General features: G+C 41.9%; 1 protein-coding gene across 3 annotated transcripts in view; it reads right to left on the reverse strand.

Annotated features, from left to right (window-relative positions):
- Positions 1-11532: 11532 nt before the first annotated feature.
- ARNT2 (aryl hydrocarbon receptor nuclear translocator 2) overlaps positions 11533-17874 on the reverse strand; it is a 91832-nt gene continuing 85490 nt past the window's right edge. For all 3 annotated transcript variants that reach the window (XM_066592785.1, XM_066592786.1, XM_066592787.1), the window contains 5 exons: positions 17005-17101; positions 15031-15166; positions 14442-14607; positions 13085-13221; positions 11533-12343 (listed from right to left, as the gene is read on the reverse strand). In XM_066592785.1, the coding sequence (XP_066448882.1) occupies positions 12245-12343; positions 13085-13221; positions 14442-14607; positions 15031-15166; positions 17005-17101 (635 nt within the window). In that variant the 3' untranslated portion in view covers positions 11533-12244. The remainder of the gene's footprint in view (positions 12344-13084; positions 13222-14441; positions 14608-15030; positions 15167-17004; positions 17102-17874) is intronic.

The following is a 17874-nucleotide window of genomic DNA, read 5'->3' on the forward strand; positions in this document are numbered from 1 at the left end:
GTCGTGTCCTCGGTATTATGTCAACCAGACATGTGTCTCCTTCCCTGCCTCCTGCAGGGCGGGTCCCCCAGTGCTGCTGGGTGCACTCAGCTGCTGTCAGGCTCCCCGCCCCAATCAGCTGCTGAGGCGGGAGCTCTGACAGCATTTAAACCTGCTTGTGTCTGCAGACCAGTGCCAGTGTTAGTTTGGTTCTCCTGCTACACCAGCGTACTTCCTGTTTTTGACTCCTGTTATTGACCCTCTGCTTTTGACCTGACGTTGCCTTTGCCTGACCCTCTTGTACCGCGTACCCTCTTGTTGCTGATCCGGATTGTCTGACTCTCCTTGCTGTTGTTTGTTCCAGTGTCTGTCTGTTTGTTAGTCCCAGTGTTCCCCTTCCCTAGTGAGTGTAGGGACTGTCGCCCAGTTGTCTCCCTGGGGCTTAGCCCAGGGGGGCAAGTAGGTAGGGACAGGGGTTGCGGGTATTTTCAGGGACTTCCAGTTTCCCGGACCCCGAGTCCTGACACTTACAGAGTTGACATGTGGTATCATTGCTGGTTGTCACATTAGTGGACTAGTGGTTCGTGACATTTTCGCTAAAACCCAGGTCATCAGATCAACTGTGATTTACATAATCATAAGGTGGGGGAATCGGGAATGTCTCACACTTAAACCAAGAACTGGATGACCCAAAAGATTAGCAGAAATAGACAAACAACCACTGGGAGAAATTGTTCGCAAAGCTCGCTTTTTTACTATCCAGGAGCACCCTGTGAATCTGTAAGCGAATGGAAACCAAGTCAGTGTTGGGACCGTATGAAGGGACCTGCACGCTATTGGATATACGGGTTATGCTGCTGTACATAAGCCGTCCATCACAAAGCCATCATGATTCTTGCTCAGATGCGCACATACTTTTGGTAGGATAGTGTACGTGTTAGTGCTTCTTCATCATAAGCTCAACTACCAACATCATCATCGCCTTCAGAGACTAAATACGCAAAACCTTAAAAAGGATGTGATGTGCTATTCATCCACTAAAGAATCTTCCATTTGCAGACATTTGGCAGTTCTTAGACAAGATTCAGGAAAAATTGCAACTTACCTCTGTGGCTCTAGCCAAGGTGAATCTGACATAAGGGACTTTGTCTTTGACCCTAACATGATTCTCCCACAAGAGCTCAAAATGGATCTGATGATTAGTACAATATAGCATTTTGGTTTTGTGTGCTTTCACCAATAGTAAAGTAGCTAATCAATATGCTCTTGAAAGTTGTCCTGTTGAGTACTGACATATACAGACAATCAAGCACTGACCACAGGAGATGGCATGATATCAAATTTAGAGTGGTGACCATCCGGATTGAGTATCCCTTCAACTCTAGGTAACTAGCACTAAGACAGTCTTATACCATTACAATGTCTCTGCTATGCTCTGCAGAAGACATCAAGTATTTCTCAAGTTCCTTACTTCTATGTCACATATGTCCTCCTCAAAATAAGTTATACTATTATTACCGTGCTGTAGTCAACCTTATGATACAGAGAAGAAAAACAAATCTCCAGAACTGTCTAATAGATGATCTAGCAGGTGTCCATTGCTAGTTATCTACTGCTTCTCAACCTGAGATGCCCTCCACCTAACCAGCTAGCGTCTACAAACATGCTGGAGAGGTTGATATTGGGCCGCCAAATTGCTTTTTCCATCTATATATATTTTCGTCTCAATGTAAAGAGGCAAAATCAGTAGTAATGTCAGGCTGTCGTTACCATTTAACATTCCATAGTTGTAAACAGAACATGGGGTTTATTGTACATTCTGTTTTACTCTCTAATACAATGTATTGCAACAATATGAAAACACTGTAAAAAAAGTTTTTAACAAAAAACAAATGACCAACTTGTCGACAACAATCATTGATACTTATGGATGAACGATTTGTGTCTAAGAGGTAATGTTTACATTAATGGATGAAGGCAGATTGCAGAGTCACTAGTGTGTTATGCCTTTGCCACTAATATAACACAATTGGGCATTGGCTCACATTGTAAAAAGAATTCACTAGAGATGAGTGAGCATGCTCGTTTAGAGCAATTACTCGAATGAGCATCGCTTTTTTCGAGTAACTGCCTTCCCGTCCAAAAAGATTTGGGGGGCGGAGGGGTGGAGCAGGGGTAGCGGGTGGGAACAGGGGGAGATCGCCGTCCCCCGAATCTTTTCGCACGAGTAGGCAGTTACTCAGAAAAAGCGATGCTTGTTCGAGTAATTGCTCTAGACGAGCATGCTCACTCATCTCTACAATTCACCGCACAGCTGAAAAGTGTAGTCAATTCAGATCTTGATGTGAAATTTAACTTCTCATTTGAAGAAGTAAAATCTGTTTAAAAATACTGTAAGTGAATTAATATGCTGCAAATTTTAAGTCCATGGTGCAGCTCAATTTATGATGCATACTTCAGGATGGGATTTCTTTAAATTCCATTCACAATGCTTGTACTGTGTGTAGATTTTACACAGCTGATCCCACTGCAGAAAAGATGTAGTGTTCCCGATTTGTGTGAACATCGCCTTATAAGCATGGACTCTGAATAGTGTTTGAGCTTGCAGGCTACATCTAATCCACCTTCACAGAGCTCATCATATTTACAGGGAATAGATATGGATGTACTGAACTGGGCTCTGAGCTGGGAGCAGTAAAGGTGCCTTTACACCAAGCCTGCACAACTTGGCAGTAGGTAGGGGCCAAAATGTAAATTAGCAAATCTCTTGGGGCTGCAGATTTTTATTTAAATTCCTCATTTATAAAATTGGGGAGTGTACAGAAAGGAAAAAAGGGTACACATTCATCAACACAACAGAATATCAATTTTTTTCCAGTTTATAAATTTTGTAAATAGTATACAGCCGATTACAAAAAAAAAAGGGGGGGGGGGGGCGAGATCTACCAAAGGTAAGGTGGCAGATAGAGTTTTACTTACAAAGTGAGCAGCTAAAAATCTTATCTACTCTATAGATACTACTTTTGCGTATGTAATAAGTAATTTTAAGTAGCTTACTACAGCAGTGAGGTTAGGCCACCAGAACAACTTTTATCATTGGGTAGCCATTAGAGATGAGCGAGTATACTCGCTAAAGGCAATTGCTCGAGCGAGCATTGCCTTTAGCGAGTACCTGCCCGCTCGAGACAGAAGGTTCGGGTGCCGGTGCGGGGGAGCAGTGAGTAGCGGCAGTCAGCAGGGAGGGCGGGGGGGAGAGAGAGATCTCCCCTCCGTTCCTCCCCGCTCTCCCCCGCAGCTCCCTGCCCGCCGCCGGCACCCGAACCTTCAGTCTCGAGCGGGCAGGTACTCGCTAAAGGCAATGCTCGCCTGACTGACAGAACAACAACAAAGTTAGTGCTCTTGGAAAGGGAGGACAAAAATATCAAAATGAGAATACAACTAAGCTGTTATTATCTCAGACACAACTCTGTGGTCCTGACAGAAGACACCAACCTACCGCATACATCTATATTACTCCCCAAATATACACCATTCGCAACCTGATTGGTTGTTTGGATTTACTCATTCCCGGTGATTAGTTATTTGAATTGGCTGATTCACGGGGATTGGTTATTTGAGTTGGCTGATTCACGGGAATTGGTTATTTGGTTTAGCTGGTTCACGGTGATTGGTTGTTTACGTTGGCTTGTGTAGAAGTGGGGAGTAATGGGCTAATATGCCAACCTAACTCCACCACAGAGATCGGGTGGGCTGAAGGATCTGCGGTGACCTCACTGCCGTGGGAGGAACTATTTAGCAGTTTGGTAAAAGAGATCCAGTGGGCTGAAGGACCTGCGGTGATGTCACTGCTGTGGGAGGAGCCTTTGTGCAGTTTGGTAGGAAGTACTGTATACTGGATAAGCAGACAGAAGCCACCAGGACCTGTGATGACATCACAGTCATGTGATTACATGTGTAAGTGAAGTCAGGAATCACATGACCAGGGGCTGATGACTGTATCCAGGAGTCTGTTGAGCTGGTGATGTCTGGAAATCAGCATAGATGTACCACAGCTGTGTGTGTGATGCATGTGAATCGGGATGCATGTCGTAGAGCTGTGTGTGTGATGATCATAATGGATGTACTATGTAGCACAGCGGTGTGGCGCAATGCGCCACCAGAAACACTGGTACTATAATTTCCTAATAAATACTAGTCAAGTTTATAAGCACCCGACAGCTGTTCCAGCGACAATCGCTTCTGTACTTTTACACAGGAGCGATAGTCCGTCAGAGAATTGAGGTGGAACAGCTGGAGACCTCTTCCGCCGCCAGCCTCCATTTACTGTGAACAGGTAGTTGCTCAGAGACTGAGCAACTCCTGTTTACACTGAGCAAGAAGTTGCTCAGCAGTCATTCCATTTCAGTTTACTGAAACCGAATGACTAGCGACTACTGGGAAACTTCTCGATCAGTGCCATGTCAGGGGCCGTGTGTAATCAGGACAACAGCGTAAAGGTACACTTACGCCATAACTGAGATACTAATCTAAGATAGATACTAAGTGCAAAGTCACAGTTGTATTTTCAAGCCATGCGCTGTGTATTCCAACGACAACACATGACTCTATGAAAGTCTGAGTCTAAACATATGCATGATTTTTCACATAGATCATACAGTCAATATATGTCCTACTCTCTTCTGTTTTCACCAATGAGAATGAGATGTGCAATTTGCAGTGTTCATAGAGATCGTACAGCACACAGAAGGGGTGTACTGTCTGATGTGAATTGCACTCGACTTTCTTGGATGCAAATTGCATTGGACTATGTGAATCAGGCCTAAAAACATTACTGGTTGGGTGACAAACAAGTCCACCTAATCCACTCCTATTGCAGCTTCAGATGGGACCCCAGAGCTGGGTCATATAATCGGTGACCCACTCAGCTTCTTGATTGTATGCACTGCCTAGTTTACCAACCACTGAGCCCATGTGACAGTAATTATTTCCTTACCTTACAAGTGTGAACTTTCAGTATAAGCTTAAAATGTAAGCATTACATTCCCACAGTATTGTTTATCTTGCCATTGGCTCATTATCATGTGGTGGATGTAATGTTTCTTTTACGTTTTCTCAATGCAATCTTCCTGGAAATTATCAATCTTATTTATGAGCAAGATGATTTTTCACAGGAGGGTGTAGAAAGGAAAACACTTCATAAGTGCACCTTAGGGACAGGATTACATCTGTCTGTATATATCTGTAGAGTAGAACAGTGACCTGAGTCAGCAGCAAGAATCGGATATGGAAGGGAACAATGAATTTCATGAGGGAAGGTTTCAGACAGAAATTATGACTCAGTTTCAGTTAATTGTCCTCTCGTAAAATCACATAGTATTAATGGGTTGACATAACGATGGAGCACTGGTTTACCTCATTGCTGTGTTATAGTCGTAATTCATGGGTTGAAGGAAAACAATATTTGTTGTTCCACTGGAGAACATCCCAAATTCTATCTGGGAGGGTTCAGGAACCCAAAAACAATCCTTGCTGAGAGGAAGAAGAAAGCCATCGCTCATGGATTGCTTGCATTGATGTATGACTAATTGTGACCATATATTTACACAGCTGGTGTGACGCGCGGCAGCTACTGGTTGAGGCCTTCCACTGAAGTGATCTAAGGACCCATACTATATTTTTGTTAAACATGCTTTGCATTCGACCATCCCAGATCTTGTGGTCATTATTTGGTCCATTTTCTTTCCAAATTGTTTATTTTCTCACACGCTGCATTATTTAAATTATGTTTTGTACATGTATATATCTGCAAACTGCTTAGGCTCCAAATAAAAGAGGGGGATTGAGCAATATATGAATCCAAATTTTGGAGGTTAACCCTTTGTAATAAAAGCATATCAACTACTAAAACATTATGCTTTGGCTAAGTAGACAAGGTACGAGGACACCAGTGTTGCCTTTGTTCAGTTTATAAGAGTTGTAGTAGAAGAAGGTTTACATAGTATAGTTAAAAAAGACATAAATCCATCAGATACAGCCAGGGGGTAATAAAAGATGTGAATGAAAGGAAGAGTTGAATCTTGGCACATGTTGATCCAGAGTAAAGAATAGCATAAGGCATAAGCCAATCTGCCATAAAAGGGAAAACATTATTTTCTGGACCCAAATGGTGACCAGAATAGATTAACATTCATGTTTCCCATGTAAACAATATAAAGTCCAAATCCATTGCATGAAAGGATGACGGGAACCAAAATAATATACTGTATTTCTGTATAGATGTGTTAAACAGTAACTCATCTCATGTGTCACTAAAGGGGCATTCCCAAAAATTCAACTCCTCAACTATCCCCAGAATGTTATTTAGGTGTCTCATCTTTGGGGATCTGACCTTTGGGATATATCAAAGTCAACGATGGATCAGAGGCTTTTACATGGATCAATACAAACTGTATTGGGTAAACACTCATTAATATGATCGTTCAGGCCCTGTACAGTTTGCATATTGTTGGCAGCACATTCCCTGTTTACATGGAAAGATGTACCGCCAACAAACAATTATTTGGATAGCGCAAAAAATACAATCAGCCAACAAATGAGCGTTTGCTCATTTGTTGACGAGTTACTTCCTTGTTTACATGGAGCAATTACTGGAAACAAACGTTCTTACCAGCTGTATGTGGCCAATTATTATTGGCCTATGTAAAAGGCCTTTAAAAAAAGCTGGGAAACTACCCTTGTTGGGGTTATATTGGCAGCACATGAAAGATGATGATTACTCTTACTGGTAATCAGTTTTTTCCATTAACTTCCATGACAGAACTACCAAGAGGATAATTCGATCTCCTCTGGGACAGCAAACAATGTGAAAGTCTTTTAAATTAACTCCCTTCTTGCATCTTCTCCAGTAATTCTCTTAGTACCTTCAGAACCTGAAGTTACTTCAAAACAACCAATATACAGACCAATCAAGCTTAACGTATCAATTTTGGGTGCGGAAATAATGCCTCGCTGTCGTGGAGGTTAATAGAAAATTCAATTACCAGTAAGAGTAATCATCTTTTTCCAAGCACCTCCACGACAGCACTAGCAGGAGGAATAATACAGGGAACAGACAACTTAAGGTGGGACTGCTGCAGACAAAACCTTAGGACCAAATTTACAAGTCTGGATTTGAAACGGTTTAATTTATAGTGTTTAAACAATGTATTTTTGACCACACCAAGTTGCAGCCCTACAAATCTGGTCTAGAGATGCTGCTGAAAACTCTTTCCAAGATGCTGCAACAGATCTTGTTGAATGAGTCTTAACAAAAGACAGAGGGGGCATGTCCATCAATCAGTAGCATTTCTTAAGGGCTAACCTAATCCATCTGGCGATGGTCGCTTTGCAAGCCCTACAATCCTTGTTTGGACATTGAAACTGAAGCAAAAGCTGGTTATGCTTTCTAAAGGGTCTAGTTTTTAAAGTATTCTAGGACACATTTACTAACGCTGAGAGTATGGAATTCCCTTTTCTTCTGGCTTTCAGAAATTTTACCAAAGAAAGGGAGATCCACCTCTACAATGAAAATTAGAAACTACTTTGAGTAAAAGGGAAGAAAGATGGGTGGGACTGCGTAAAAGGCCTGAATTTCCCTGACTCTCATATCCATAGAGATAGCTAAGAGGAAGGTAATTTTAAGGTGACGTCACATGACCAGCGGCGCTGTGTCACTAGAGACTGCTGGGTACTGAGTGAAAGGCTGTGCTGATAACGCTGTATCTGCTGAAATCCACTGTGGATACACAGCTAATTTTGAGTCAGAATTTGAAACAATGGTGCAGATTTTGACTCTATTTTGGATATAGAAATACTGCAGAATTTTCTGCTTCTGTTCATATCTGAGAAAAGCCATCCAGAGTTGCTGTCCTGTCCTGATGGTATACAGAATAGAAGACCTCTACTTGTGCATTCTCTTTGTGAAAAGATCTATTAACGGATTCCCCCATATCTCTGTTAGTTGTAAGTAGACCAGATATTTGACAGACCATTCTCCTTTCTCTAGGCTGTTCCTGTTTATGAAATCTGCAACTGTATTTTCCTCCTCTTTTGAGGACACCAATAGAACATGATTCTTGGCCCCTGCAAAAATTATTTTTGCGAGAACAGCGAGATGTTGATTCATGGTACCTCCGGCTTGTTTAGATAGGCCACTGTGGTCACATTGCCTGACATGATTTTTTATATTGTTGTTTATTAGCTCAGGTTAAAAAGCTTTGAATGGTTTCCAGACTGTGGCCAACGACTTGTAATTTGACAATGTCTTTAGCATATCAAGCCCCTAGGACCACGGTACTTTTCTCAAGATTTTCTCTTTTTTGCCACCTGTGTACGGAAGACTTTACTTGAAATGAAATTTTAAAAAAATTTGGCCAAAAACTCTTGTCTTTTGCCCCATTTTTAAAGAAGGACATTTTGAAAACACCAACAATGAGCCTGTGCCCACTTGACTGCTGGATACAGGAAGTGAAAAGAGGTGTATAACCTCCCTCATGGATACCGAAGCTCTTATAAAGGATTGGAGCTGTCTTCTTCTGGACCGTCTATGATTAGTTTTTCAAAGAGAGGACATCTGACTTTGAGAATCCAGTTATATGCCCAGAAATGTTTTTATTTGGCCAGGGATGAGATCTGACTTTTCTGAATTTAAAACCCCACCCCAGGAGGATAGGAGATTTTGAACCAATTGGACATGACTGGCAACGACTTCTTTCGAGCTTCCAATAATGAAACGGTTGTCCAAATAGGGAACTAGTAAAATACTCTGGGCATGAAGATGTGCTGACACTTTCGATATTATTTTTGTGAAGGTTCTGAGGGAGGCCAACAGGCCAAACAGTAGAGTAGAAAGTTGTGAACTTTGCCCTTTAACATCATCGCTATTTGAAGGAAGTTTTGATCTTGGCTATGAAAGGAAACATGAAAGTACGGGTCTTGCAAGTATATAGAAGCCATGAAACAATTTTTAGTTAGAAGAGCTACAGTTGACGCTATTGTCTCCATCTTGAATTTCTTGTATTGTATAAAAAGACTGAGACCTATCAGGTTTATATTTGCACAAAACTTGCTGCTTGACTTTCTGATTTTGTGGAATTCGCAAAATTGCTCCTTTTTCCAGACAATTTTTGAATTTCTTCTTCCATTGCTTCACTAGGTTTGCGAGGAAGGTGAGAATGTACTGTTTGGGGGAGGAAGGGTCAAAACCTTTTGGTAGTAAACAATTTTTTTTCACATTACATCTAAAGTGCAGAAAGTTGAATGTCAGAATTAGAGTTGAGCGAACATTCTCTGCTGAGCTTAATGCTCGTATTAGCGTACTCGTGCTCGTTTCTCGAACGAGCATCAAATCGTGTTCGACCCCGCCCCATTTTATGGCTCCTCCCAGCTGTGACGTGCCTGTTTTGGCCCCTCCCCGCTGCGACGCAGCACGCGTCATTGGCAAATTTTTTGTCTGGCAGGAAGGGGAGAGAGAGAGAGAGAGGACCAAGAAAAAAAAAAAGCTTGGGACCCGGCGTCCCACATACAAAAATGCTTGAGTCTCCCATTGTAGTCGATGGGGTTAGTTACTCGAGTAGCGCTCTCGAATTTTACGAAAAGCTCGACTCGAATAACGCAGATCCGAGAATTTGGGTGCTCGCTCATCTCTAGTCAGAATTAAGCCTGGATAGAAAGATTTTAGGCGACCCCTCCCTAGCATCCTGGTGTCATTGTTTAGACAATTCTGCTCTGGCATTTTTTGTGTTAAAATGAAAATCTTTATTCTTTGCTCTTGATTGCTGCCATTTGTGAGGGCTTTTTTTAGATCCTGCTTGGCTCAATTTTAGTGCCATAAAACCCCTGTTTTTTCAAAAATCTGTTTTTTATAGGAAAGCCTTTTTTTCTGTCTCATATTCTTAAAGGGGTTGTCCAGCGAAAGCAAGTGAAGTTCAACACTTCTGTATGGCCATATAAATGCACTTTGTAATATACATCGTGCATTAAATATTGGCCATACAGAAGTTATATACTTACCCCCCCCCCGGTGTTGGCATCCCCGTCTCCATGGCGCCGACCGAAGCCTTCTTCTGCCTCGATTAGACGCGCTTGCGCAGTCTGCCCTCTTCTGTCCCGTTGAAGGGGCCGCTCCGGCGTGCTTGCGCTGCACAGGTCTTCTGCGCATGCGCAGACCAGCTGTCCGGCGCGAGCACGCCGGAGCGGCCCCTTTAACGGGACACAAGAGGGCAGACTGCGCAAGCGCGTCTAATCGAGGCAGAAGAAGGCTTCGGTCGGCGCCATGGAGACGGGGATGCCAACACCGGGGGAGGGGAGTAAGTATATAACTTCTGTATGGCCAATATTTAATGCACGATTTATATTACGAAGTGCATTTATATGGCCATACAGAAGTGTTGAACTTCACTTGCTTTCGCGGGACAACCCCTTTAAGCAGTGCTGGGGATTCTTGACATGACCTTATCCGTACATTTATTACACAGCTACTTTTTATATGCTGCCCTTAAGGATCTTTTTGCATAATCCACACTTTTTAATTTGCCCTTTCATTTCTGGAGTGTCCTTGAGAGATAGGGACCATACGCACAAATCCTTTAGCGTAACCTATCTTTAAGGGGTAGGTGGAGCACAAAGATCACTTACCAGGCTGGAGGCAATATTGGGTCCAGTGGGATTAGTTTTTACTCTCTCTGTTCCATATTCTGGAGCAGGTGGAAAAGAGAATTGCAGGGCTACTAGACAGCTCAAAAGCACTGTTATGCTGCTGCAGTCTACTTCTTACAGCATGCCGCCATCTTCCCACAGCCTATGTGTATATATACATATATGCCCACTGTACCACTTTCTCCAGAAGTGACATAGTCAGAGAGTCATCCGACACCAGCCCCTCTGTGCATTTCATAAGAATACACAGGGAGAAATGCTTAGAAGGCTCCTTCCTGCCACCAGAAACACTGCCAACATCTGTCCAAGGCCGGGAAAACAAACCGGGGCTGCCCGTAACTGCAGGACCTATACTTGGAGGCTGCAGGGGACTTAGGCATTTTGCTTCCCCTGGCTTTGGCACCAGCCCTCCTGCCGGAATACGTCTCAGCAGGGAAACCCAGCCTTCGTACCTCTACTGATAAGAATTTTGCTTTATGGCAACAGCACATCAAGAGGGACTTCCACTTGTCCTGAGGGCCAGGAAACAGAGAATTACTGGAGAAGATGCACGGACAGGGTTATTTTAAAGGACTCTCACGTTGTTTCCTGTCCCAACAGAGGTGCGGATATCCTCCTGGTAGTGCTGTGAAAAAATAGTCTCTTGATTGCTTACCATGAATATTCCTTTCTCTTACAATAGGAAATTCTACCAATACCTTCATTATGTTCTATTAGTGATTCTAGTAAGCCCACACATAGAAAAGGTTCTTCCTATAGTAACTGGATTCAGATGTTAGTCTTAGAAAACCCAATTAGATGACTGCTTTTTTTTTTTTTTAAGTCCTGCAGTTCACAAATCAATGTAACAATCAACAATATGGCCACTGTCACTCTTTAATAAAATGACGTCAGCAAAACACTGCATAGTGAGACTATGCAATATGAGAATTAGTACAGGACATTCAGTAGTACAAAATACACAATGTACACGTTTCACATAACATAACAGCTTGACAGTTGAGTAACCATGTAACCAAGCTGTACCAGGACTGCCCGGCTCACTGCAGATAATGGCGGAGCCTGGGAAACGGTAGGACTGGGAATCTCAGTGCTGCACGAGACAGCCCAGAGTGATGGAATGTTTTCACACAATATAATGGAGACAGACATATGATTCCTAGGTCATACATAACTTACTGCCATTACATTATTCTAGGCTTGTTAATTTGTTGATGGTTTTCCAGTTACAAGATATGCAACCATTGTAACAGCCAGTTTCAAATTTGTAGAACAATATGCCAGTTGGTTGCAATGAATTTTCAGTCTTGCTTTTCATTTCGGTGCCCGAGAGGAAGTCCTTAATATGAAAGCATCACTGAGCTGGAGTCTGGGGCAGCAATAGTTAAAGTGATGCCTTCCAGCTTGTGCAACTTGTGGTGGATATTGGTTTTACAGAGAGAAACATGGCAGATATTTGCCAATTGGAAGAGCAAGTGTAAGTGCAGAGATAATACTGTCTCTGGTCTTCACTGTCTTACAATACAAAGTTGGTACAAGTAACACAAACAAGGAGATCTCTTCTATGAGATTATTCAGAAAAAGGTGGAAACATCCCCAGGTCTGCAAAGTCTTCGATGTTGTAGTTACCAGTTCCTTGGGTGGGGTCTCCAGACATAGGTAGCATGTCCTGCGGACAGGAAAGAATTAAGTATGAATCCAGAAATGCCACCCCTGTACCCATGCCCCATCTCAGTTTACAACTGTCATATCACCAAATCACCCTCCTTACAATGCAGTTTACATGTCTCTTAAGGATCTTTAAGTCCAAATAAAGCTTCAACTTTTCAGAAAATATAGTTGGCTTAAGGGCCATTTACATGTAATGATTGTTGTGCAAAATCTGTTCAAACGAACGAAAATGCACGATAATAGTTACATCTAAACGCGAGTCGTCGTGCCCTATTTGTTTGCTTTTCGTTCAGTGCCAGCCTGCATAAAAACCATCGCTGGTTCGCTCACTTCTCACTGCCTCTAAACACACCCTGCTCACTGAACGAGAAGTTAGCGATTCTCAGCAATGATCTGCCTGTCTAAACGTTCTGCATGAACCTGAACAACTAGCGGTGACGTCATTCGCTCAAGCGCTCATTTAGATGACAGTCGTCCCGAGTAAATGAGGCATTACTTAACTATATGCTCCCTTATACAGCTATTATTGGAATTGTTCCAAATCTAGTGCTCCAAGAAATTCACTCCTCCTCCTGTTTACCCTGAATATCTTTCAGCAGAAAACAAGCCACGGTTTATGGAATGTACATGTTATAAATCCGTCTACAGCCCAATGATGCACCAGCAGGGAGGAGGCATGCATTGAGATCAACTCCATACCTAACAAGTCTCATATTGTAATTGAGGAATCACACAGTACCTGAAACACTTCTGCTTGTCCTGGAGGCTGATGGGAGTGTTGGTCATTGCTCTGTTGATTATGATGTTGGCTCTGCCACTGAGACCAGACTTCTGATGCCCGTCCCTGGAACTGGCTACCGCTTTGCCCTGTTTCAGCTGCACATAATTTAAAGATAAAGACATAAAGTAAATAATAATACAAAAAACATGTTTACAAATGCATAAGTTCATAAAGTGATGTTCACATTATCAATTGTGTCTAAAGGTCCTTTTACATGCCAAGATAATCTTTCAAATGGGCGAAAGATTGAAAGATTTAGCGATGTATTTGTATAAAGTGTTAATGGCTTTAATCATCTTCATTTGCATGTAAAAGGACCTTTAATGGTCTTCATTTTCCTGCACCAGTTGTTTGCTCAGCTGGGCATGTGTTAAACACTGGTCCTGCTGAGCAAACATCTGGCCTGCAGATTTCATTGTTCTCCTTCCAGCAGAGTAGGCAGTGTACTTATTATGTATGCAAAGCAAACACAGTCTAATATCATGCAGTCTTTTGAAAGGTGAGAGAAATCTTTCAAATGGAATGAATTCAAACAAAAAGTGCACAATGCCTTCTTTTACATGTAACTATTATCGCTCACTTTCGACCGTTTGGACGAAGTTTGAGCGATAACCCACAAAAGAAAAAAACTTTCCTAGTGCAATCATGAAAAATGGATGCGATGGCCATTCATCTGTACCATTTCTTTTTTCCATCTGTCACTTACTTTAGTAAAAGACAGAAAAACGAATGGAAAAGGTTGAATATGAAATGTATGAATTGATACGAAGAGTTGTTTGAGACACAAAAGAGCAAAACAAAGTGTCATTGAAATAAACACTGATGCAAGATCCAATTCACATGGAGGTGTCAACTGATACGAGTGCCCAACTCGTATAAACTACATTTATGAATATAGGAAATTCTGTGCAAACCACTTGGATCTAAAGTCTTCAGTTTTATTAGGCATCAATGGCAGTAGGAGCAGAATAAATGAATTAGAGTTTAATATTATTTATTATCTTCTTATAATTCATATCAGAACGAGCACCAATACATAGAAACCTTTAGTGAAACCCGAAGAAGTGAAGAGAACATTGTCATCAGGCATCGATAGCCTGGTTAATAAAGTAGAGAACTTTATGGTGGCAGTAAGCAGATAGACAGGGGTGCAATCGCATGTGAAGGGCAGCCAGAGCTCTGAGTAGAGTTGGAAACATTTATGGTATGCCAAGATATATGTCATTTTGACACTACATATTTTAGGTAACATATGTCACAAATCTATTGACATCTTACTCTCTGGATTGTAGAAAGCCAAAAAATGTAGACTTACTGAATGCAGCATTCCTTCCTCCCAGGCTAGAGTAGGCATTTCCACTAGGAGATGATGTGGCTGGGCTTGAAAGAGGGCTATATGTGGATGGGTCTGATGTATAGGTGTGACTCGTCCCAATACCAAATGGAGACGTTTGAGCTTTTCCAGATTGTGTAGAAATTTGCTGTGAAATATACAAAAAAAATATTTACCTTAAAATAACCCAAATTCTAATTTGCCATTTGAAGCAAGAGAGGGTCGAGAATCAATAAAAGACTGTCCTCTTTAAACCCCCTCCTCAAATCAGTCCCATTAATGATCAGCAAGTCCAGCGGATATCGTCAAATACAGCTAAAAATAAAAGGACGACCATATACTATGTTATATAATTATATGCCAAGTGTTTCCCTACGGATGTCTGACTGGAATAGACTAGACTTATCATACAGAACCCCAAGTGCAGATATCTACAATGTAATAACTAATAATCTATGGAATGTTACATAACGTTTTAGAAACATGTTGCAGATATCTCGTTTCTGGACAGTAGGAATGCAGGAGCAACACCCAGTGGTGACTAATCAAAGATAATTCATAATGAAAATACCTGTCCTTGGAAAGGCGGTCGACTTCCTGTCCAGACCTGCCCGGCATTAATCTGGCGTGATATCTGGGTTAAGTTTTGTCCTGTGCCTGTTGGAGACTGGATTTCATTCACACCAGTCACATGGACTACTGAAGAGCTGGAGTAATAAAGTGTCAACAGAAAAGAGTAAAAAAAAAAACACAATTTTTTTAAAGCTCTTATTCTACTTTGTGAACTTATAAGGCATATTCTAAATGATGGCACATCGAGGTATTCTGTGCGGTAACCAACAAATCAAATTCAGATTATAAAGTGCGACTATTGGCTGCATTTGATGGTATGTTTTGCTTTGCACATTAGAAGTCAATACTGTTTTTAGTGGGACGTAATGCACATGTAATACTTAGTCACATATAGCATGTAGACTGGTACACACTAATGTATATATTTGATGTCCTTGAAAATTGCCCCTATACCTAATAGGTAAGCAAAATGCTGTCTTTTTTCATTGCTACATTCAGATTTAAAGGGGCAGTACCACAATTGACTTTATCACCTATCCATGTGATAGGTGATAAAAGTCTGATCAGTGCGGATCTCTCTACTGAGATCCCCATCAATTCAGAGAGAAGGAGTCCCTTCTTCCCCACTAATTCTCACTGCACACCCTGCCCCGCAGTTAGAACTCCATTCATTTCAATGGGGTTGCCGGAGATAGCAGAGTGCTTAAATTCAGCTATCTCTTATAGTCCCATTGAAATGAATGGAATAGCAGTGTACATGCTCAACTACTGCTCCATTCAAGTTCCTTCTCACTGCGACATGTGGTGAGTGAGGAGATTATGACATGGGGAAACCATTCTCTGGATCGATGAGGATCTCAGTGGTGATCCCCTCCCCCCCCCCCCAAATCAGACTTTTATCACCTATTCTGATAAAAGTCAACTGTGGGAATACTCCTTTGAAAAATCTTAAAGAAATCTCAGCATCCTATTACTTTAATTGATACAGTATGTCACTCACCTATTCATATATAGGCAGGGGTTGATACACAGGGTGATTCAAATATAATGACGCACAAGCAAAGCTGATTTATTCCTACATGAGTTGTCATACAATGACATGAAAAGGTAGAAGAACTCTTCAAGTTTTTATTGCACCTTATAGATGTTTGATGCAGGCGCCATTGGTGACACTAAATGATCTAAAACAATGCACCTCTACTGCAGGGGAATTGAAAACACAGGATATGCTGGGACACGTTTGGGCAGAACTAGACTACCAACTGACATGTGACGTGTCACCAACACTGCCGACATTGAACATCTATAAGGTGCATTAAAAACTTGAGGGGCTCTTTTTATGTCATTCTGGCTGTTGGGTGTCAATTCACTTTACTTTTGCACCTCCTTTTTGAATCATTGAATGCCTGTCATTGGTTCATCGAGCGCTGTCTATGACTAGCTGCACACCGCGGCGTTCAGCAAACCAGAGGCAGCGCTTCCTGGAGTCGGAGATTTTCCAATCCTTGACCAGAAGAGATGCCTGAAGACAACTGCTGGGGACTGAGAAGATGCAGCGGAGCTGACAGGGCTTCTTAGGGGATGTATGTGTTTTTTCTTTTGCAGCTAGGACATATTTTAGGGCTTTGACAGTAGGATTTCCTAATGTCAAAGTTGCATCGCACCGCACGAAAACCACGTTCTCGTGCAATACAACACAAAGGAAGGGTCCATAGGGGAACATGGGCTAGAAAATATCGCAAATGTGGCTGTACAGAGCATGCCACGATTTTGGAGTCTCGCAATGTCGTAGGCTACAAAACATCGCTCGTGTGGAAGAACCTATAGGAAAGCATGGGCCCTACATACATGCAATTTGTTACACTGTCACATTGCAACAAAAACATGCAAGAAAATCGCCTGTGTGGAAGTGACCTTAATCTGATGCTCCACTCAAGATAACAAGACACAAAGTCTAGTTACAAATACGTACCTGAAGGTCTTGCCACCGTGACCAGGTTGGAAGGGGCTTCCTGTTGAGTACAACTGCTGAGTCCCACTGCTGGATGCTGACAACATTTTCTTCTCAGCTGACAGAGGAGTGAGATAGAAGTTAGACACATCCTTAAAACTTAACTACTTTCCACAATTTCCATATAATGCAGTTTTATTCTACTCCATAATTCATATCATTGTCATTATGAGTCTCACACAACACTCTGAAAACCATTGTTCCATATCTCCGTGCCAAATATATTATAATCCTGTGCTTATGGATGCATCATTATCCAACATGGATATTTAAGAAGCAATCTACAAGCCCAGGCTAACAGTTTCTTAAAGAACTTTTCCATTTTGTTTACTAGTTTATCTGTGGCATCTGGAAACTTACAACAAATCAAAAAAGAAAATGAATCCATTTCGTAATATTCAAGAAGTAGCATGCAAAATCAGACAAAGCAATGCCAACTGAAGACAAAACTTGACTCCCCAACAGTTTAGGATGAGCTCTGTTCATTCTGGAGGAAAAGGACATTACAGTTTTGGATGAACAGAGCTAATTTTACTTCAAGCATCTGTAGCTCAAATTCTATCAGTGCTAGATTCTTGGCTTTAAAATAACACCAAAAGCATGTCAGCAGCACTGACAAGACAAGAGCTACAGCCTTTTGGGGTCGGGAATATTGAATTTACAGCTGTCACTTTTCAGTGAAGCCCTTCCCTGAAAAGCCATTGACGGCTGCCGCAGTCCTCAACTCTGTAGCGCTACTGAGCTATCAGCAGCCGGGGATTTAAAATTCCTGCTTGCTGGTAGCTCTGATTGTGGTTGGCTGAAGTGCTCAGCCAATCACAATCATACCTA

This window comes from Eleutherodactylus coqui, chromosome 2 (assembly GCF_035609145.1).
Source record: "Eleutherodactylus coqui strain aEleCoq1 chromosome 2, aEleCoq1.hap1, whole genome shotgun sequence".
In the NCBI taxonomy this organism is placed as follows: domain Eukaryota; kingdom Metazoa; phylum Chordata; class Amphibia; order Anura; family Eleutherodactylidae; genus Eleutherodactylus; species Eleutherodactylus coqui.